Raw genomic sequence first — 23,318 nt, 5'->3', positions numbered from 1 at the left:
TAAAATCTATGCCTTCCCCAGACCAAGGCCCAGATTTCAAAATCCTTCAACTTTCTCTATCCTGCTGACTCTGTAGATGGCGCAGGACCCCATTCTACCCTCATTACTGACCGTTGGCGGGCAAGTCTCCACAGGTTGTGCAAACAGAACAGAGTCCCTCATTGGAGTATCTCTTTGGACCCAGATGGACACAGTGGCCAACCATTAAGTATTTACTGGTCATGTCAACCATGTGCCAGGCCTCGATGGGGCTAGAGCGAGTAATAGATGGCTGCTCCTGCCGGCCCGCAGTGAGCCACGTTCCTCCGGAGCCCAGCTTAGACGTGTGGGTGTCACTGGGGACTCAGAACCCCTCAGTGGCTCCCAGGCATCTTTGTGATGACGTTCACTTTCCTCGAAATGACGCACAGAGCAGTCCCTGCCTTTCCAGCTTGGCTCCTCCTGTGCCCCCTTCTCTGGGCTGTCTGGATAGATGGTCTTCTCCATGACCCACCCCATCCCCAGTCTGCTGGGGACACTACAGTCAACTTTTGAAATCTAGCTCAGGGATCTCTTCCTCCGTGAGGCTGGCTCGGAAGGGCCCAGTCCAGCCCAGGCAGCCCAATGTTTCCTCCTCGATGTACCTCTCTGGCACGTACCCCGCACAATTACTGACCCGATAGGCTTTTCACTTCCTACATTGAGGGCTCTTTGCAGAGACTGGCTATTTCTTGTTCATTTTTATATTCCCAGGCTTGGCGCATAGCGGGCACCGACAGTAGTGAATGAGTGAGTGAGTGAATGGGACATGGAAAGGTATCGATTCTCCGTGTCAGCTAGAACCCAGGTCTCAGCGGCCAGACACAGAGTCAGGGCTACAGCTGGGTCAAGGAGTCTTTCTTACGGACCTTTGTACTCCCGGGAGCGGTGCTGCACATGACATGCGCAGACCATCAATAAAACGCTATTTGAAGGAATGAGAAAAGCCGGGTTTAGAAATGCACAGTAAGGCTGCGTTCTGGGCAGCTGCAAAGCCTTGGTGGCTTAGTAGAGACCACAATAAACATTTGTTGGTCCCACAAATATGTGGGTTCAGCCGATCTGGGCTGGATTTGGCTGATCTTGACTAGGCTTGTTCCCATGCCTGGGGCTCAGCAGGCCGTCGGCCGATCCAGGACAATGTCAGGGGGGATAAGGGTGGAGTCTGGTGACACGGCGGGGACGGTTTGGCTCTGTGTGTCTCAGCCTGCATCACCCTACGCCAGGCATGTCGTCGCAGCAATATGGGAAGAGCGAGAGCGAGCGAGCCCAACACCGAAGCATGTCTCCAGTCCCTGTGTCAGGGCTGGTAACATCGCACTGGCAAAGCATGCACAAGGCCGAGCCCAGAGTGAATAGCACAGGGCACAGACACAGGTAGGGGTGAAAAAGGGTGGCCGTTAATCAGTCCGTCTACCCCAGAAAGCCAGGACTACCGGATCCCAAGACTGGCCGCCTCATAGTTTTTCTGTACCATTTCTGCAAATACGAGAGTGAAGAAGTGCAAATATGAACCGGGCCTGGTGCCTGCCCCCAAACTCAGTTTCATAGGGAGGCGCCAGCGTATGCAGTAGACAAAATCAGCTATATGTTGCATATGCTGCAACAGAGACACAACAAAACAGTACAGTAGTGCTGGCATGGCAGTGGTCCCGTTGCCTGAAAAGGCTCCTACAAGAAGTGATACGCGTTGGGTAAGCGCCGGCACCGGCGGCTTGATGCTGATTTTGTCGGTATTCCTGGCACTGTCCCCACTACCTGTGGGATCTTGGGCAAGCTAAACTCTCTGCACCTCTGTTTTCTCCTCTGTAAAATGGACATACTTGTGCTGTCTTGGTGAGGTCTTCATCAGGAGTCAAGGATGATATATGCAGAGCGCGTGGAGCTATGAGAGGCACAAAGCGTGGGCTCGCCAGGGAGGGGGCCGCTGCCGTTTGCGCGCCCGGTGGTGCTTTCTGGGCTGTGATGCCGTATGCCACGTGCGTGTCCTTGAGTCCCGTCATGGTGACTGGTTTCCCCAGAAAGGGGTTTGGTTCCACCAGTGCAGACTCAACAGGCATTTACTGAAACTGTCCCAGGCTCCAAAGTTGTTTGGGCTCCTTCTTCCCAGGTAAGAATTTCTCTACTCTCCGGCCCCAGGCATCTGCAACCCTTAAGTCAGGGGAAAGGAGACTTTCCGGGAGCTGAGAATGAAACACTCGCGCTGTCGGCATTTCCCTGTTGCGACTCTAACTTCTTTTCTTTTCCGCTCCAGCATGTTTGGCATGGCGTACCTCATCTGCAGCAGGGACGAGGGCTACCCGCTGCTGGGTAGGTAGTGGGCCTTGATTTTTGACCTTCTTTATCGAACCATGACAAAACACACAGAAAATACAGCAACGTTCCGTCTGCGACTTACTGAGCTGCCACAGAATGACCCTACAACTGCCATCCAGGCAAAGCAGTAGGAAAATAGCCGTCCTCCGGGGGCCCTCACAGCGCCCCAAGGTGTCTAACACTTGAGGTGACTCAGGCCTGTTTGGGGCGTCCTGTAAATGAAGCTGCCGACGTGTCACCACACGCGCCTCCCGTCAGCCAGCTTTACGCCGCGAGACTGCCCTGCGGCGGCGGGTGTAGGGCTCGTGCGTTGGTCTGCACCGTGCCGCGGCAGCCCGTCTTGTACACGGGCCGCAGCTAGTCCTTTCGTCCTCGTGCAACCCTGCCGTGGCTTCCGGTTCTTGGTTTCTATGGGAAACGCTGCCGTCAAGATGCTGGTACTTGTCTCTTGGTGAACACACGTGCGCGTTTCTGTTGGGCGTGAGTGTCCAGGAAGCTGTCAGGACGGTGGGCACAGCTTTGCTAGGAGATGCCAAGTGATTGTTCAAGTGGCTGTGTTTGTTTATATTTTTTTTCCTAAAGATTTTATTTATGTGACAGACAGAGACCAGGCAGAGAGAGAGGCAGAAGCAGGCTCCCTGCCGAGCAGAGAGCCCGATGTGGGGCTCGATCCCAGGACCCTGGGATCATGACCCGAACCAAAGGCAGAGGCTTAACCACTGTGCCGCCCAGGCACCCCTGTATTTGTTTATATTCTGACGAGCAGGGTTATTATGAGAGTTCTGGTCACTCCTTGTCCTTACCAACAACTTAGTTTTAACAGTCTCTGATTTTAATGGCTCGGTTGGGTATATCGTGGCGTCTCCTTGTGATTTCCATTCGTATGTCCCTGATATGGCTGAGCTCCTTTTTCAGGTGTTTGTTGGCCCTTTGGACATCATCTTTTATAAAGTATCTATACAGATCTTTTGCTATTTATTTTTCAATTAGGTTCTGTTTCTTATAGATCTGTTCGAATTTTTTGTATATCCTAAAAATAGGTACAGTCTCTTGTTTTTCCTGTACGTAACTTTTCCCATTCTGCACTTACCTTTCAATTCTCTGTGTGTGTGTGCACGTTTTTCTTAAGATTGTGTTTATTCTTCTGTCAGAGAGAGAGAGAGCACAAGCAGGGGGAGCCGCAGAGACAGGGAGAGGGAGAAGCAGGCTTCCCGCCAAGGAGGGAGCCTGGTGCGGGGCTCAATCCCAGGACCCTGGGATCATGACCTGAGCTGAAGGCAGAGGCTTAACAACCGAGCCCCCCAGGCACCCCTCGGACATTTTATTCTAATGTAATCCAGCTTACCAGTCTCTTATAGCTAGGACTTTCGTATACTATTTAGACATTTTTCTTCACCTGATAGTCATGGAAAAATTTTTTTAAGATTCTCTTCCAGAAATTTTGTTTTACCTTTTACATTTAGATCTGTGATCTAAATCTGGCAGTGGCAGTGATCTTTTTGTGACTCGTGGTGGCAGGGACCCTATCCTAAGAAAGCTGACTTGGGACTAGACCTCACAGGGAAGTGGACATAAAACGAGGGAGGGATATACCCTCTGGGGAGAGACCCTCCTAAAGATCTGCCCGTGGATTCTGAAGGCAGCCATTTCTAAGAACACTTGCGAATTCCTTCCGTTAGACTTGAACATCCCTAAAAGCATCATCATAGATTAAATCCCGGGCCCAACTGCATTAGGACCATGAGGAGGAGGCTCCGTCCCACACTGTGGGGGAACGTTGGGACAGAATCCTGATTTCAGCAGAGCCTAAAAGAATGGCAGAGGGTCAGCAGCAGGCGTTTTTCAGAGTCTGATCACTTCTTGTAACTCCAGGCCCCAGACTCCCGAAGGCCGGAAAGGAGGAAGAATGCCCACTCCCCCTCCTCCGGGGCTTTACTGTCCAGCCTAGGGTATGCTCACTGTGGTAGTGAGTGACAGCAAAAGGAAGTCCTAGGCCCCCTCGGCAAGACCAAGGACTCAATATGGCAGTCATATGAGAACACGGTGGCACAGTATACGATTTCTCCCTGATTCCATCGGTGAGAGGCAAACATCAAGCTCACATACCTTATCCTCGAAGCTCTAGCTGAGAAAGAGACTGTCAGAAGTTGGGGCTATAGGAATGCCCTTCTCTTACAAGAGCTCCTGTAAATGAAATTGTATGCTCACCAACAACACAGATGTCAACAAAACTATAATCAAAAAAGTGTTTTTTTAAGATCAAAAATTGAATTTTCTTAACACTAGTCATGTTTCTAGTGGCTCTGGGATAAGGATAATTTCTCATTGATAAAGAGCAAGTTTCTTTCACAAAATTAGAAATAAAAAAAAAATACTGTATCTGTAATTGTTCAATATAGGAACCCTAACTTTAATACATTTATTTTCTGATGTAAAAATCTGGAGATTTACTTCTAGTGGGTTACAGAAAACAAGAAAAAGAAAAGGAACACAAGCTCCAGGGCCAGATAATGTTGGCTGAGTTCTTGTTGTGTAATCTAAGCAGTTGGTCACACTGAATCTTGGTTCTCTGTGCTAAAGCTACATGGATATTTTAATGAACATTATAAAAGTACTTGTCCTCATGGCTTGTGGGGATCAAACAAAACTGTAAAACTACATGGTTAACTGGAAAGCTCCAGAGAAAGATTAAAAAACATTTAAAGTGCACAGGATCTCAAGAAAGTTCATGAACAATTCCATGGAAATTCCAAAGGTATTTTTAGAAGTTGTATCACTATGTGCTTTTTTTGTGTTTCTAGATTATTTTATGTTGATTAGGTTTGCTCCTTTTTTTACAAAATAAAACAACAGGACGTGATAAGGAGATCAAGTACTTCATGTGCACCATGAAGGAGTTTTTGGTGTCCAACTGCAGCCGCGTCCTAATGTACGAAGGGTCAACAGGATACGGGAAGAGCCAGATACTTATGGAAATTGAGTATCTGGCCCAAGGAGAGAACCACAGGTGGGTGTCTTGCAGTGACCACTTCTTGGGAACCCAGAGAAATGTCCTTAAAGGGTTCATTTACCCTAGTGCCCCTCTCCCTCTGTCATGTGTCCTACGTAACCGTCCCACAACCTGTCAGTTATGGGGTGTCCTACCCTCTGAGCTAAGCAGATAATTGACGATAAATAATGTTGAACGAAGAAATGAGAAGCTGGGCTGACCCCTGAGATGCCGCTGTGGTGCCAGCCGGGACCTGGGTGCCACTCTCTGTCACCGGTGTGCAGTGGGAGCGTGGCGGCACGGACCCTGAGAGCAAGGCTGGGCGGGATCTAAGAACAAGCCCAGAGAGGTGTCCGGCCAGCGCCAGAGGACCGCTAGTTCAAACCACTTAGCCCTGTGAGTGGGGATGGAGAAGGCCAGGCCCCTGGATTTTCCCTTGGAAGGCAGAGCTAAGGTTCTCACACCGTCCAGCTGTTACCGTAGGAGGAATGTCACAAGGGCACTGGGACAGCCCACGTGGCACTTTGAGGCCAGGGGCCCTGTGGTGTTCGATAGAGTGACCAGTGACGGTGACTAAGACGAGGACTATGGTGTCTGCTTGTAAACCGTACACTAGTGTAAGCTGTTTTCCTCTTCCACTGTCACAGTGGAGATTTCATAACGAGGAGACACTTCCTCATTCGTTTATCCTGACCCTTACCGAGGACCTACCGTGTTCCAGGAACAGCTGAGAGCTAAATTGCTTTGCTGGGGCTGCGTACACAGCACCACGGCCTGGGCGGCTTGACGAACAGAAATGTACCGTCTCTGAGCTCTGGAGGCTCGGAGTCTGAGATCAAGGTGCAGGCTGGTTGGTTCCTTCTGACGGCCTTGAGGGACGGTCTGTCCCATGGGTTTTTCCCAGCTTCCAGGAGTTGGCCGGCAAATGTTGGTGCTCCTAGAGCTGAAGTAGCATCACCCAGTCTCTGCCTTTATCCTTACATAGTGTTCTCCTGTGCCTTGTCTGTGTTCTCATAAAAACCCTAGTGATTTTGGATTAGGGGCTTCTCTATACCAGCATGACCTCAGCTTAACTTACATAATTCCTTCCATAGCGACCCTATTCCAAGATCACTCGGAAGATCACCCTCCGAGGTACCGGGAGCTAAGATTCCGACACATGAAATTGGGGGGGACATGAGTCACCCATGACAAGCGTCAGTGCCCCCAAGATGAGTAATATCCAGTCCCCGCCCTCACAGAGCTCTCACGAAAGAGAAGGAGAGAGGAAGAGTGAAAACAGGTTGCGGTGGGGTTGACGGAAGTGTGTTAGCGAGGACTGGGAACCTATGACAGAGAGGGGTCTGGGACCCAACGTCAGGGCACCGGGGAGGGTTTCCAGGAGGCTGCACATGAGCGGAGATTTGCAGGGATCGGACGGGGCTGTGAGGAGCCGCTGCAGTGGGGGCCACGAAAACTTGGAAATGGGAGAGAGGATTTGCATTGGTCCAGCACCGGTGTGTGGTAGGGATCCACGGAGTCGTGGTGCTAGACAGGTTTCTCAGCAGTGTGGGTGACAGTCTGCGGGGTTGGGGCAACGTGGTGGGCGTGGGACCGCAGAAGAGGACATGGCTAGGCTGACGTCGGAGGGCTCCGGGACACGGAGGGATGAGGAGCTGCGTCAGACGCAGGAGTAAACCACAGCTTCCAGACAGCTTAGGGAATTGTTGTTGTAGCAACTGAACAGGAAGAGCCAGAGCTTTCCTTCAGCCTTGATTATTTTCACAAAATGTGTTTAAGTGTTCCCTTGGGCTGCTTGGTTTTCTCACCAACAGGACCATTGCTATCGCGTTGACCAAGATCGGCTTCCATCAGAACTTCTATACCATCCAGATACTCATGGCCAACGTTCTGGGTCTGGACGCCTGTAAACATTATAAAGAACGACAGACCAACCTCCAAAATAAAGTGAAGACTCTGCTGGACGAGAAGTTCTACTGTCTCCTCAACGACCTCTTCCACGTCCAGGCGAGTGGCGGGAGTGCGTCTCCGCAGCAGAGACGTGGGCGCCGGCAGCGGCTGCCGCCTGGGGTCGGCGACTTCGCATCTCTTGGCCGTGGGTCCTCTTTCCCTTTTCTCATGCGGAGAGTCTGGGTGACGAGGAAGCGGCTCCCAACCCTCCCCGAGGGAGCTGCCACCCTCCGTCCACCTTCCGCACGCCGAGAAAATCCACGGGGTCCCTGCGGATCTGCCTTGCCTCACGTCTCCATCAGAGCACCCTGCACTAGCCGAGGCCGGGCACAGAGCCCCTGGGCTCCTGCAGGCAACGGCCAGGGCAGAGACGGAGCATGTCCTGGCATGTCCTGTGTCGGTCAGATTCAGCGACATACGGGAGACGGCTGGAAGGGACGTTATGAACCGTCTAACACGTGAGGCTTATGATGCTTTGAAGGCCCCAAATGGTAAAGTGATTTGCCCACACAGCTAGTAACTCCTTCTGCTTTTTCCCAGGCTCAATATTCTCATAATTCTTTATGCAGTTCCCTATTTCACGAGAGGTTTCCAAGATGACCACCTTAAAAAAGCAAAAGCAGCTGGAAACCTTGTTTCTGAAGATCTTGGAGCAAGTAAGGGCACCAGATCGCAAGCGATGGGGCTGGGGCGGGACAAAGGGAGGTGGCCCGAGGGGTTCAGAGCTTCGTGGAAGCGTGTGAAAGCTGTGACCTCACACCTCCCACAGCCCCTCCTCCTCCCAGACCTCAGGTCCAGGGTGCGCTCCTGACTCCCGGGGGTCAGCCTCTTCTTAAACCAGCCCCTCTCCTCCTCCCTCTGCTTGAGATCACAGGGAGATCCAGGTGGTTGGTCTGTAGGCTCCGTAGACAGACTACCAACATCTGAACCCTTAGGCCTATCACTTGCTGCCTGGGTGACCTAGAGCAAGTGACTTACCTTTTCTGTCATCCGTAAAAGGGGAAATAATAGTACCTGGGTCACAGGGTTGTGTAAAACGCTTAGAACAGGGCCTCTTTGGGACGCCGGGGGGCTCAGTTGTTAAGCCTCTCCCTTCGGCTCAGGTCATGATCCCTGGGTCCTGGGATCGAGCCCCGCATCCCGCATCGGGCTCCCTGCTCATGGGGAAGCCTGTCCTCCCTCTCCCACTCCCCCTGCTTGTGTTCTCTCTCTCGCTGTGTCTCTGCCAAATAAAATTAAAAGAAAAAAAAAATGTAACGCGAACCTCCCCGTTAATCAAAATGTCCTCAAGGTCAGTGAAGAGTAAATCTCTGGTGACAGAATGGGGCCCGACGAGTAGGCTTGTTGAGTTCATGTAACCAAACAGGGTGTGATACTTTATAATGATTGCCTTACGAAATCTGAAATTTTAAAGTAGCTTTCATTTGTAAAGACATGGAGGGGCAGAATGGGTTAACCAACTGTGTTCCCAGAAGGAGCCAAGAGAAAGGAAGAGCTGTGGGGAGCCCCGAGAGTGGGGAGGGCTTCTCCCCGCGGGGCTCTTGCTCTGTTGAGACCATGTGAGCTCTTACTTTGTTCAATGCCGTATCCTCAGCTCTGTGCACCCCTGATGGCTGCATAACAAATGCTTAATGCGTGAGCAATAGTGCAGACCTGTGAGGGAAAGGCAGCCGGCCAGCTTAGTCTCCCTCAGCCCTGCCCACGGAGCACCCAGCCCAGTCGGTGCCCAGTTAGTGTGTGTTGGATACATACATGTCGGTTGAGCAAATGTCCATTAGATAAACCCAAGAGATCTTTGTTTGCCAGTAGATTAAAATGATGTGTGGTAAACTTATCGGTTCTTTTTTTTTTTTTTTAAGATTTTATTTATTTGAGAGAGAGAGAGAGAGTGCAAAACCAAGGGAGAAGGCAGAAGGAGAAGCAGATTCCCTGCCCAGTCCCGACGCGGGACTCCATCGCAGGACCCTGGGGTCATGACCCCAGCCAAAGGCAGACGCTCAACCGACTGAGCCCCCAGGCGCCCCACATATCAGTTCTTCTAATGTAGTGGGTACTTCCACTTGGCCACTTTACCCTACAAAATTTGCATTATATTCACACGAGGGTTTGACAAAGTAAGAACCCGTTCCAGCCAGCTCTGTCTAAACTGCCACAAATTCCTAGAAGACTCTAAATCGTACAAATTTGTTGGACAGATTTTAATTTAGCACCACATAAGGACCATGTGTCCCTGGAGGACTATGAAACCCATGGCGGGATGAACCTGGAGCTTCATTACCAACAGAACAGAGTCTTCCCCCATCGAGCCGCCGTGCCGTCCCCCCTCCCCCTCCGCTCCCCGCTTCCATCCTCACCCCCACACTGGTGGATACTTGTTTTTAAAAACTCATGTTAACAAAATCTTAGAAGTTGAAAAAAAATGCATACACATGCATACCCATACATGAATGGGTTTTTCAAATTTTTGAATAAAAATCCAAAGTCCTCCAGCATTTTTCTGTTTCTCCATTTTGTCCAGACAGTGAAAGAGGAAAGGATCATCTTCATCATTGATGAGGGCCAGTTTATTGACTCAGCCTCCTGGGCCTTTATGGAGAAGCTTATCCGGACGGTTCCTATCTTCGTCATCATGTCCCTGTCTCCCTTCACGGACACGCCCTGCGTGGCGGCCCGCACCATCATGAAGAACAGGAACGCCACCTACGTGACCCTCGGGGCCTTGCAGCCTAAGGACATCCGCCACAAAGTCTGCCTGGACCTCAATGTCCGGTGCATCCCCAAAGAACTGGACACGTGGGTATCCTGCTTCTCTCTGGAGGTCTTCTTCCCCCGTGCCCGTTCCCCAGATCCAGACTTGATCCCGATTCTTAAAACACACCTGAAGGTGCCTATTTCTGCATTTCCACGGATCCTACCTCTCAAAAGAGCCGGCTGTCGCGGCTGGTGAGGTGGACCGTGCTGCCCCTTTCCCGGTTAGCCCTCCTGCCGCGGCTTCTCCCGCTTCGCTCAGCGACATCAGATTTGTTTCCCTTTCATCATGCTGGGTGTGGGCACGCTCCTTTGATCAGCAGTGACAGAGGGCACGACGGTTGTCACAAGAGGCCAGCTGGTAAGCCTGAAAGACACAGCCTGTGCCGAAGCAAGGTCGGCTGGAATCACTGTGTCTGCGGCAGGTGCCGGAGGCGGGCTCTTTCCGCCACTGCTCCAAGCTCCTCAGGGACTCCCCCACTGGGGTCCAGATCGTGGTCCCCTTAACAACACGGCCACTTACAACCCACCTTGGTATCTGTGGTCCCTTCTTTCTAATGAGCTTGCTTTGCTGCTTGCTTTGCTTTTGCTGAAGTCTGGGACGAAGTCTCACTTAAAGTAACTCCAGGAATGAACCCAGCTCCTTCCCTTCGCCTCTTGCTCATCCCCTCTCTGAATGTGTATGTGCAGATTTCTCTCTCTAAATGTGTACATTTTGTGTGTACGTGTACATATATGTGTGCATTTACCTTTTGATCTAGCAGCCCAATTCTAGGAAACTATCTCAAAGATATATTAACAAAGCTATAAAGAGACGTATGGACAAAGTTTTATCGAAGCATTGTTTGTGTTAGCAAAAGACTAAAAACAACCCAGAAGTCCAGCTCTAAGAGGATAGGTAGAATAAAACAGGATACATGCACACAGTGGAGAGCTACATAGCGTTAAAAAGAATGAGAAGATCTACTGATAGGGAGGGATGGGCAGGATAAATTCTTTTTTTTTTTTTTTTTTAGATTTTATTCATTTATTTGACAGAGATATAGTGAGCGAGGGAACACAAGCAAGGGGGAGTGGGAGAGGGAGAAGCAGGCTTCCCGCTGGGCAGGAAGCCTGATGCGGGGCTCCATCCCAGGACCCTGGGATCATGACCTGAGCCGAGGGCAGATGCTTAACGACTGAGCCACCCAGGTGCCCCGGGCAGGATATATTCTTGAGTGAAAAAACAAGGTGTAGCAGAACATGCAGTAGGAGTGACAAGCTGTCTTTTAGGTAAGAAAGAGTAAAATACATCTGTGTGCTTTTTTGATATCTTTAAAAACAAACATTGAGAAGATAAGCCAGAAACTAACCGATATGGTTATTTATAAGGCGAGCAAGGGAGGCAACACTGATTATGTAGATTATCTTTGAATGAATGTATTGCTGTATTCAAATGCTTTGAAATACTTTGAAGAAATGTAAATGTAATTTTTTTTAAAAAATGAAAGAGGGAAAAATCAACCCTAAAAAGGAAAAGCAAGTGGAAACAAATAGAGAATACTATTATTTTCAAATAATTAGATTACAGTCAAATATTTTTCCTTCCTAAGAGATGGTTGTTCGGTATAAACAGGTCGCTGTGTTTCTACTGCAGGTACCTGGTGGAGGGAAGCTGTGGGATCCCGTTTTACTGTGAGGAATTGCTGAAGAACCTTGATCATCACCGGGTCCTCGTTTTCCAACCCATGGAGTCTGAGGAGAAGACCAATATGACCTGGAACAACCTGTTCAGTGAGTCTCCTGGTGAAGGCTTCTGCAGAGCGGGCAGGCAGGGGCTTTTCCATAGAGGACATCCTGTAGGGTCAGGAGGTTTGGGGAGGTGAGGGGTGCTGGAGCCGGTATCCAATATCCAGACGGTGAGAGACGTTGACCAGACAGTGGGGGAACGTGTGCCTCGGGAAAGAACACGGAAGGACACTGGGGCACCCGAAGCCAGTAACACTGAGGCGGGAGCTCCACGTTACGTGAGGGAGAACATTCCTGGACGTTCTGCGGCTGTGATTAAGACGGAGTCCTTTTTTACGTATTTGGTGATATCTAACTGCGGTTCTAATTTGCTTCTCCCAAATTGCTAATGATGTTGAATATCTTTTCATGTGGGTTTTGGTTTTTTTTTTTTTGCCATCTCTGCATCTTCTTTGGAAACTATCTCTTCATGTGTTTTTCCCATTTTCTAATTGGATTGTTTGGGTTTTTTGTTGTTGTTGTTGTTTTAAATGTTGAGTTCTGAGAGTTTCTAATCTATGTAGATACAGGTCCTTTGTCAGATGAGGGTTTGCGAATATTTTCTCTCAGTAGCTTGTCTTCATTCTCACCAAAGTGTTTTAAATTTGACAAAATTCAATTATCAATTTTTCCCTTTATGAGTCAGTTAAATCTAAATTTTTTTCTTTTAAGATTTATGTATTTATTTCAGAGAGGGAGAGAGGGCACAAGTGGGGGGGGGGAGCAGCAGAGGCAGAGGGAGAAGCAGGCTCCCCGCTGAGCAGGGAGCCCGATGCGGGGCTCGATCCCAGGGCGCCGGGATCACGACCTGAGCCAAAACAGACGCTTCACCGACGGAGCCCCCCAGGAGTCCCAAATCCAAGAACTCTGTTTATCCCTAGATAAACAAAGGTCAAAATTTCCTCCTCTGTCTTCTTTTTCTTGAAGGTGTTACATCTCACATTTAGGTTTGTAATCCATTTTGAGTTAATTTTCGTGTAAAGTGTGACACTTAGGTTGAGGCCCTTCTCTTCCCATTCCTACCCCCAACGTGTGTCCACCTGTCCGGGCACCATCGGTCACACGGCTCTATCTTCTTCCTTGACGTGCCTTGGCGCCATTGTCTAAAGTCAGCTGGACGCGTCTGTGTGGGTGGGTTTTGGTTTCCTCTTTTGGTGCATCGGTCTGTGTGTCTATCCCTTTGCCAATACCATTCAGTGTTGATTACTATGGCTTTCTAGTCTCGAAGCCGTAGGAACGGGTCCCTCCTCCTTGTTTTAGCTATTTGGTTCCTGTGCCTTTCCGTATGAATTTTAGAATGATCTTTTCCGGGGAGCACCTGGGTGGCTCAGTCGGTTGAGGGTCCAGCTCCTGGTTTCAGCTCAAGTCATGATCTCAGGGTCACAAGATCGAGCTCTGAGTCAGCTCTGCTCTCAGTAGGGAGTCTGCTTGGATTCTCTCCCTCCCTCCCACTCCCTCAAATAAATAAATAAGTCACTAGAATAATCTTGTCTGTACCTATAAAAAATCTTTGGGGGATTTTTTTTTTTAAAGATCTGTTTGTTTATTTTAGAAAGAGGCAGTGAACTAGGGAAGGGGAGAAAGAGAGAATCCGGAAGCAGACTCCTTGCTGAGTGTGGAGTGTGGAGCCAGACGTGGGGTTTAGTCCCAGGACTCTGAGACCATGACCAGAGCCGAAACCGCGTTGGCTGTTTAACCAACTGAGCGACCCAGGTGCCACCTTGAAGGGATATTGATAAGAATTTCAATATATATATATTACATCATAGATCAGTTTGGGACAAATTGACATCCTTTTTTTTTTTTTGAAGATTTTACTTATTTATTTTACTCATGCTTTCTCTCTCTCTCCCTAATGTATAAATAAAATCTTTAAAAGAAAAAAAAGAAAAATTTTAAAACTAGAGAGGTTTTGGTCGCAAACAGTGTGAATGCACCGCGTGCCACTGACCTTGAAACATTAAAATGGTTCACTGTATGTGAATTTCACCTAAATTTAAAAAAAAAAAAAACTCACAATACAGGATCCTAGACTGGGTCCTATATTGGAAGGGGAAAAAAAAAAAAAAACACCAAAGGACATTATTGTATCACTTGACAAAATTGGAAAATGGACAGTAAATTCCTATTTCACTGTGAAATATTCTGAAACTGAAAATGTGCTCCAGTTGTGTAAGAAGATCTCGCTCTTAGGAAACACTGAGTAAAGCATTTGGGGTAAAGGGACATGAATTGTTCAACGTATGTTCAAATGCTCCAGGAAAAATAGAACGTACAGAGAAAACGAGGGCTGCGGTGGATGAGGCAAGATGTCAACAGGTGAATTTGAAGGGAGAGCACACAGTCTTATTCTCACAACTTTTGGTTAAGTCTGAAACTCCCAAATAAAAAGATTTAAAAACACCTGACATTCAGTTGTTTCCCACGGAGCTTACGATGAAATGCCGCCTCCCAACGGGGCCTGGGAAGCGCTCCAGGACCTGATTTCTGGACCTGCGTGGCCTCCTCCGTGCTCTGAAATGTGTTCCCGTTGCACGGGCTGCGTCCCTGGCATTTCCAGGGCTGGGGCACAGGCCCTGCTCCTCTCTGCTGCAGACGGCCGTGCCCCCTCCTCAGGCGCCCCCCACGGAGGGCTCCTTCCCTCCAGCTCAGGTGTCGCCTGCCCAGCGTGACTTTCTTTCTCTACCTCCACCTGGGTCTGTCCGAAGAAGCCCCCCTGGCCCTGACCTTCCTGTGAGTCTCTGTCACCAGGTTTATTTCGGCCATAAACTGAATCACATTGTGACATTAGCCTCTGCATTTATGTATCTGTTGCTCCTTGTCTCTCTGCTACTGTTGCAAGTCGAGCTTCGGAGCTTCGCTTGGCGACGTCTGGCTCCGGGATCTTTGGCCGCAGGACAATGCCTAAGACCTCAGGGCGCTCGGTTGACACTGGTCGAGTGGCTGAAAGCTGCTGGGTCCTAGACAGGGACACGAGAGAGCCTGAACGAGCACGGACCACGTCATGCCCTGGGACGCCACTGGCCCACCCTAACGCGCGTGCGCACTCACATGCGGCTGTTTTGGGGTGTTCCACCCGGTCCACCCTGTCTTGGCCTCGCCATCCTCAGGGAGAACCTGCCGTCCTGCCCCCGCCGCACCTCTCTGACCAGGCAGTCGTGAGTGTGGCTCCCGTCCGCGCGCCTTCAGCGACAACAACTCGCTTCAAGCTCCGCCCTTAGCCTGCTTCTTCGCCAACTGGTTCCTTCTCCCCGCGAGGGACTCCTCTGTCCCCAGCCTTCGTGGGTGTCTGCCGGCGCGTCGTCTCCCACCATAACCGCGCGCTCCTCTCCGGATGCTGCGCCTCCAGTTGCCCGTCGGACGTCTTCTGGACCCGCTCACTCCTCGGACTCCGCCTGACCCGGAGGCAGCGCCCGCCCTCCCCACCACCACCTCCCAGGTCTCCCCGCGTGGTTCTTGGCAACACCCCGTCCGCTCCATCCCCGCCTGGCTCGGACCGGCTCCTCGCTATGCCGTGTACCACGTCACGCCCCGTCGTGACTGATCTTACGCAGTGTCCCCTCTCCCGTTCCCTGGCCTGCCCCACCCGCACCGGGGCTGCCTTCTGAGAAGCGGCTGGTGGCCGACTCCTCCCCCTTCCCAGGCACCTGTGCTGTCCCGGGAGTGTGCCACGAGTCAAGTCCAGACTGGACAGTGCGAAGTCAAACGCCCTCCACGGTCTGCTCCCAAACCATGTCCCCAGAGCACGTGCCCTGGAGGGGCTCCTGCCCCCTACGCGCTGGAGCCGGCGGCCCCGGCGACCTCACGTTCGCCTCACCTGCAGGGCGTCTGCGGCTGCTGTGCCCTGCCCTGGTCGGCCCCACTCTTCCACTTGGAAACAACCTCCTCCTATGCGCCATCGCGCTAAGTCCTGCTCCACGAGGCCGTTCGGAATCCACGAAGACGGAGCCGTGGCTCCTCTCTGGGCTCCCAGCTCACTGCGCCTTGCTTTCTACCCCGTGTGTCCCGCTGGCGCCTGACCGGCACGTCCGTGTCTGTCTCTAAGACACTGAGCTCCTCGGGGTGGGAAGCGGCACCGCTCGTGTCTGTCCCTGTCCCCGGCCATACGGTGCGCCGGTGGTCCTCACTCTTAGTGACACTGGGCTCATGTCAAGGTGGCGCCCCTCACGTGGCCCGTTTCCCGCCTGGAAGTGCAGCTCCGCACACACCTTCCCTCCAGCAGGTGAGGAGCCCAGCCGCGTTCACCCTCACGTTCCCACGCCACAGCCCACAGCGATCCACGAATGGCTGCGGGAGTAAGGGAGTGACGCACTGTGAGTATCGGGACACACAGTGACCAGGAGAGTGTGCGCGCCAGCCTCACCACTTTAAATATCTCGTTCTGATAACCGTGTTGTAAGCCGAGTACCGTGTCCCAGAGTGCGTTTGCATACGAGCGTGGGTACCTGAATGTGCACACGGTGTACCCTAGTGTGTATTGCAAGATACGCCCTGATGACCTTTGAATCAAACTTCTCTTAAACTGCATGTACTACAGAAGACTTCTAATAGTGATTCCCCATGCTTTGGGGGGTGGGGCAGAACGTTTTGAGTACATTTAGGTTGTCTTATATTAGTTTACTTAAAACATTATTCCAAAATACTGGATGAAGGGCGCCTGGGTGGCTCAGTGGGTAAAGCCTTCAGCTCAGGTCATGATCCCAGGACCCTGGGATCGAGCCCCGCATTGGGCTCCGTGCTCGGTGGGAAGCCTGCTTTTCAGCTCTGCCTGTTGCTCTCCCTGCTTGTGCTCTCTCTCTGACAAATAAAATCTTTGAGACCCACCTTGAAGTTTATTGTGAAACCGAGACGGTGACAATAACCCCAATGTGTTCTTCCTTTTCATCTCCCTTCAGAGAATTTCAGTAGACCATCCGAGGAACTAAAAATATTGACCCCTAATTATGAGGAGAGAAGTGAAGAAGTCTGTACCCTCGCCAGTGGTGTCAGACTGAAAAACTTGTCACCGCCAGCATCGTTAAAAGGTAAAGAAAATCGGGCCCAGTGTTCCAGGACCTCGCCCCCCGTTTCCCTTCTCTAGGGTGGCTGTCGTAAAGGGAGAGAGGGAGATGGCGGACTGCGGGGGCCGCCCGCGTGGCGTTGCCTCTCACAGTCAGAGCTCCGTGGAAGGCTTAGCTTTTCTGCCTCTGACCTGGAGTGCCTGCTCCCCTGGGCATGTTCTGGAATCTGATTTGAACCAAGTTTAGTTCAAGTGCGTAAATGAATGAGGTGCAGTGCATTTTTCATTAAATCATTAAATTAAGTCAAATATTGAGGGAGAAAATCGAAACCTGACACTTTTTCTGCCACTTACTTTTATAAGAAATGGCAAGCGTAGAATTTATATCCGAGCTGTATTCTTACCCCGTTAAAGAAAAATGACTTTCAAGCAGTGTTGTGGTAGGGATTCGGCTCCCAGTCATGCCATCCACAAACAGCTGGAAGCGTCTGAGGCTGACCAGGGACACCTCCAGGTTCTCGGTCTTCGGAAAGCATCGCTGCTCAAGCGCTGCGTCTGCCCGCGTGGGAGGGCCGTGGGCTCGGCTTCTGCACTGTTCTGTGGGCAGGGGATTCAGATCTTGTCCCCACAGGGGAGGTCACGGAGGGGCATCCTGGCCGGGATCTCACCAGGCCGCGCTTAGGCGAGAGGTTGGAGTTGGCGCTCGAGGCTCTCTGGCGGGTGCCCTGAGCGCAGAGATGGCGGCGGCCGCTCCAGGAACGAGGCAGAGGCCGCGAGGGGGTCAGTGCGGGGGTCAGTGCGGGGCAGACGAGGGCCAGCCGCAGAAGTCAAGGTAGCTGGCGGCCGGCGGGCGCGCTCCGCCCACGGCCGGGCCCACCGTGACCTCCCGCCGCCCCACAGACCTTGTCACGCTCTGGCCCCGAACCCGAACCCCACAGCGGGTCTCGTTCCAGTCCGGCCCCCACGCCGGGTGCGTCTTGGGGAGCGGCTCCCGCGCCCTCGGCGCCCCCCGCTCACGCTCTGAGGCAGGCCCTGGGCAGGGAGCCCCTCCGGGGCTGGCTGGGGCGCAGGGCAGGCGGCGGCCGACCCAATGGGCCCGCCGCGGGCAGTGAGCGCCGGCTGGCCGCGTGGCTTTCCCCCGCAGAAACCTCGCTGGTGCAGCTGGACAGCATGAGCCTGTCACACCAGATGCTGGTGCGGTGCGCCGCGGTCACCGGCCTGACCTTCACCACGGAGCTGCTGTTCGAGGTCCTGCCTTGCTGGAACATGAAGATGATGATCAAGGCCCTGGCGACGCTCGTGGACGCCAACGTCTTCGACTGTTTCCGCAACGGCAAGGAGCTGCGGACCGCCCTGAAGCACAACGCGGCCTCGTGCAAGGTCAATCACCGCTCGCTGTCTCTGAGGCCTGGCCTGGGCATAGGTGAGTGCGCCCCGGGAGCCGCTGCCCCACGCTCTGGCCGCCGACCCAACGTGGGCCCGGGCCGAGCGGTGCGTCTCTGCCTCCGCAGCGCGTGACGAGGGCGAGGAGCTGCACGAGCTGGAGAGCGAGGTCATCGAGTGCCACGTCATCCGCTTCTGCCGGCCGGTGATGCAGAAGACGGCCTACGAGCTGTGGCTGAAGGCCGAGAGGAGGGCCATGCACCTCAAGTGTGCGCGCTTCCTGGAGGAGGACGCGCACCGGTGCGACCACTGCCGCAGCGGAGACTTCGTCCCTTACCACCACTTCACCGTGGACATCCGCCTCAACACGCTCGACGTGGACACCATCCAGAAGATGGCCAAGTCCCAAGGATATAAAAGTAAATATGCCTCTGGCCTCGCCCGTCCTCTCTGCCTGGGGCCCGGCGTGGGTTTGGACCCCGAGGGCTTCAAGTCCCCCAAGGCGTGGGTTCTGCGAATGGCTGAAGACTTGTGTCGCATAGATGGGGGTCGGGGGGGGGCATGTGAGCACTGAGTGCACCAGAAACAGTCTTGCTGTGACACTCACAGAGAGTTTGAGATCAGGACTCTGGCAAAATGGGGTGCACCGAGCTCAAAGGAAAATATCCAGAGGGATGAAACTGACCCGGCTTAATTCACACCAAGGATGGAGTCCAAGGGCTGGGGTGGGGCTCACATGTTGAATGGGAACGAGAGCCAGAGGGGCACCGTTTCCTGGCAGGTGAGACTGTTGTTCCGCAGTCAGGTTTGAAACAAGGTTCCCTCAGAGAAAGAATGTGAGTGGGGGGAACCATGCAGGGCTAAGCAGGTCAGGGGCTCCGGCTCAGGGCAGACGTTCCAGATTGTCTGTGGTACAAACGTGAGGAAGTGGCAGTCTGGGGTGCGAATCAGCTACACAGTCTGGATTCAAAGGAACATGTACCAGGGACTGTTAGCACAGGCGTGAGGCCAGAGGCAGCAACCCCAACTCCAGCCCTCCCTCATGGGGGATCGGGGGCATCACAGGGCTCTGCGCCTGGGCCAGAGGCCTTGGTGATTAGGGCTAAATCTGGTTGGGAAAGTAGCGGATAAGGACAGGATACTTATATTTTATGGATATTAAAAATTAGGAAGAAATGTATCTAAAGTGCCTTGTACATAATAGGTACAAAAATAATTTTAAAAAAGATTTTAATTATTTATTTGAGAGAGTGAGAGTGCCAGAGAGAGAAGGTGAGTTGGGGGCAGAGCAGAGGGAGAGGGAGAAGCAGGCTCCCCGCTGATCAGGGAGCCCGATGTAGGGCTCCGTCCCAGGACCCCAGGATCATGACCTGAGCCAAGGTGGATGCTTAACCAACTGAGCCACCCAGGCGCCCCCCCCCCGAAATAAATATTTATTCTCACTCATTCTTTATTTCACATGCATTCTCCTTTGATCTTCATGTTAACCTTTCAAGGTGGAAGGCTCTTGTTACTTTATACATGAGAAAACTGAGGTTCTGGAAGATTCAATAGCTTGTCCAGTGCCACAGAATGAGTGATAGACTATTCAATCGCAGCTCAGACTCATTCCCAAGCTCATGCTGTGCCCAGTACACCTGAGCTTCCCAAAGTGCAGGGTGGGACCTTTGGGCAAGGCTGGCAGGGGAGATTGGAAGAGGTTTCTGGATGCGGCCGTCCGTGGAGTCGGAGAGTAAAGACGACGACGCCGTCTCCGTCCTCGATCAGGAGGAAAGCAGCTTTGCACTGTGGCACAAGTCTAGTGTTGACCTGGAACCAGCACTTGCTCACCTCCCTTTTCAAAAAAGAGAAGTCAGACTTCAGGTTCTGATCCCTAGAGTCCAGACTCTCCCGGGTCGGATGAGAGAAAAAGCCAGCCTGGAGCCCTTTTAAGTACTTCTTGGGAGTATGAGAAGAGCCCTAGATGTTGGAACGGAAGACTCAAGAAAGTAACAACTTCTAAGGACTTGAGGACCGAGACAGGGCAGACCCTACAACAAACAAAGCAGGCGCCCAGAGGGAGGGCTATGAGGGCTGATAAAGGCACATGGGCAGGTCCAAGAAGCTTCAGGGATGGTCCCAACACAGAGCCATGTTCAAGGAACCAGAGCAAGTGCCAGTAGGAGAGAGTTGACTGAGGGAGATAAAGACAGGGGACGCAAGAGGCAGCCTGGGGGGCTCCGCTGGTTAAGTGTCCAACTCTTGATCTCAGCCAGGGTCTTGATCTCAGGGTTATGAGCTCAGACCCTGTGTTGGGCTCTATGCTGGGTGTGGTCCCTACCAAGTGAATGGATGAATGAATGAGGAAGGAAGATTGGAACCAGTGAGTCTCTCCATGTATGTCTTTATATATATATATTTTGGTGGCAGTGTTGGGGGGGATATAATTGCAATTGATTTTTGTTTAAGATTTATTTATTTTAGAGCAGAGGGAAGGGCTAAGGGAGAGAATCCTAGGCAGACTCCCTGCCGAGAGTGGAGCCCGACACGGGGCTCGACCCCACAACCTTGAGATCATGACCTCAGTCAGAATCAAGGGTCCGACGCCCAACCGACTGAGCCACCAGCTGCACCCACAGTTGGTTTTAAGCAGGCTGGCGAGGGCTGTCAAAGAAAGCAACTTCAGGTAATCTTGGATTCTCCAATATGCCTTAGCGGTTTCACTAGGGTGCTTCTGTGCCCTCCTGTGACTCTGAGTAATGTCTGTGCTTTTGTCCGCTCCTCTACCTGCCTGAGGCCAAAGCTCTACTATTTCTCTTGTCAGAACTTTCCACCTGTTTAAGAGGCTATCAACTAGACATCTTTAAAATTTTTCCTAAAAGTTTTACAATAGAAACAATAATGCCAAGCCCCAGTACCCCACACACTTTGAGTACTTCTCAGGGGCCAACATCTTAACTTAATTGTTCTTTCTGGTCATCGCCCCCACGGACAAAAGGATGTGTTCATGCAGTTAAACAAAACAAAACAAATTCTGGCATTATCTGTTTTCTTCTTAATTTGGTGAACAGATACAGCATGCCAGGGGGAGAACACCCCCCGTCACACTACTCCTCGGGACCAGCACCGTTGATGACCATTGTTAGATAAATCATTAAGAAGACCATGTAAATGCTATTCATTCCAGAACCAAGTAATATACTGCAAATGGAGTTCTTTTTTTTTTTTTTATTTTTTTTAAAGATTTTATTTATTTATTTGACAGAGAGAAATCACAAGTAGATGGAGAGGCAGGCAGAGAGAGAGAGGGAAGCAGGCTCCCTGCTGAGGAGAGAGCCCGATGTGGGACTCGATCCCAGGACCCTGAGATCATGACCTGAGCCGAAGGCAGAGGCTTTAACCCACTGAGCCACCCAGGCGTCCCTGCAAATGGAGTTCTTAATGAAAGTCCATTTTCCTTGAGTTTCTAGGATAATTTTTTTTGCAATGTCTTCTTTATAATATCCTGTCTTGGTTGGATACTCTGTCCATTACCCCTGAACCTTGTGACGGTAGGTAACACTGGTAAAGGACATAGAGTTGACCTTTGAACAACACAGGTGTGGACTGTACAGATTCACTTATATGCAGATCTTTTTCAATAAATACAGTAGAGTACTATGAATGTATTTTCTCTTACGATTTTCTCAGTAACATTTTCTTTCTTCTAGCTTATTTTATTGTAAGGCTAGAGTATATAATACATAAAACATTGAAAATACGGGTTAATTAACTTCATGTTATCAGTAAGGCTTCTTGTCAACATCAGGCTGTTAAGTAAAGTTTTGGGAGAGTCAAAGGTTATATGTGAATTTTCTAGTGCTGGGGGCTCAGGGGTCGGGCGTCCCTAAGCCTCTGTGCTGTTCAAGAGTCAGCTGTCATCGGAAGAGGTTCAAAGACCATAGAAATAGATTAGGTAGTGAGGAAGTTGATTCTCTTTTCAATTCTCTCTTTTCTCAAGTCCTTCTTAAGTTATTTTCTTGAGTCTTGATCCCCAAAGATCTGCCCTTCAACGCCCTCCACCCACTTCATCAGAGACCACTCCTCTCACGCCTTCGCCTTCTGAACAGGGAGTGAAACCCCACCGACAGTTTGTTTACTCATTCAGCAAATCCTGAGGTCCTGCTCTGTGCCAGTCCCGGTGCAGCACTGGGACACATCAGTGACAAAAGAGCATTCACTCGATTGTGGAGAAGCAATGGAGGAAAAAACATAATAAGTAAGAAATCTACAGTATGTTGCGGGAGGTAAAACCCACTGCAGGGAAGAAAACTGGAAAGAATGTCCGGTAGGGTAAGGGAGACGAGGAATGCAGAGTCATTAGGGGAGCACTGAGAGGTGAGATTCCTAGACAGACAGAGGAAGTGGTGATGGCCAGGGAGGGGCATCCGGGCAGAGAGGACAGCCCCGGCAATGACCTCGGACAGGAACGGATCCCTTCCTTTCTATACATTGTGGGTTTGTGGCTTTTAAGATTGTTTTATTCTCATTTCAGTGGGGTAACATGTCCTGGACCCAGCAGTACTAGAGATAAACAAAGGAGTTCAGTCGGTCACTTTGAACCTGAAGTCTTATTTCCAGGTGTTTGAAACCATGAGATGAGCAAGTGGTGTCTTTGCTTTTCTCCTCGCTTCTGAGCACCTACAAGCATGTTGTATATATTCTTTTCTTCTGAGTTTTATAGATCCCCTTTGAAGTAGGGAACTTTTAAACAATAGACCCTTCATAAATGAAGAAGTTGAGAACTAAAAATAGTGCGATTCACCCACGGGTAAAGGACAGAATGACAAAAGCATATCTGTACGCCCAGCTTTGTTTCCTTTTCTAGTCAATACTGCTGGTCTCTGCGTCCCATTCTGTCACTATTACCGTTTGGAACATAAAAAAATAGAGACATTGGGGGCACCTGCATGGCTCAGTGAGTGAGACGGCTGCCTTCATCTCAGGTCATGATCCCAGAGTGCTGGGATCAATGCCTGTGGTTCCCTGCTTGGGGGGAAGTCTGCTGTTTCCTCTCAGCTTCCCCTCTGCCCCCACTTGTGTTCCTTCTTTTGCTCTCTCTCTGTCAAATAAATAAATAAAACCTTTTTTTTTCCCCTAAGATTTGTTTATTTACTTATTTGACAGAGA

At 51.0% G+C, this 23,318-nt stretch overlaps 1 protein-coding gene across 1 annotated transcript in view; it reads left to right on the top strand.

Moving 5' to 3' along the window:
* ADCY10 (adenylate cyclase 10) overlaps positions 1–23,318 on the top strand; it is a 68,080-nt gene that overhangs the window by 24,416 nt on the left and 20,346 nt on the right. Inside the window, exons 13-21 of the mRNA XM_059414218.1 lie at positions 2,273–2,328; positions 5,188–5,341; positions 7,138–7,330; positions 7,843–7,929; positions 9,792–10,066; positions 11,658–11,794; positions 16,684–16,812; positions 17,932–18,210; positions 18,299–18,589. Coding sequence (XP_059270201.1) covers positions 2,273–2,328; positions 5,188–5,341; positions 7,138–7,330; positions 7,843–7,929; positions 9,792–10,066; positions 11,658–11,794; positions 16,684–16,812; positions 17,932–18,210; positions 18,299–18,589 — 1,601 coding nt within the window. The remainder of the gene's footprint in view (positions 1–2,272; positions 2,329–5,187; positions 5,342–7,137; positions 7,331–7,842; positions 7,930–9,791; positions 10,067–11,657; positions 11,795–16,683; positions 16,813–17,931; positions 18,211–18,298; positions 18,590–23,318) is intronic.

This window comes from Mustela nigripes, chromosome 10, assembly GCF_022355385.1.
Source record: "Mustela nigripes isolate SB6536 chromosome 10, MUSNIG.SB6536, whole genome shotgun sequence".
In the NCBI taxonomy this organism is placed as follows: Eukaryota; Metazoa; Chordata; class Mammalia; order Carnivora; family Mustelidae; genus Mustela; species Mustela nigripes.
The sequence above is the reverse complement of the archived record's forward strand: the minus strand, read 5'-3'. Positions and strand labels throughout refer to the sequence as shown.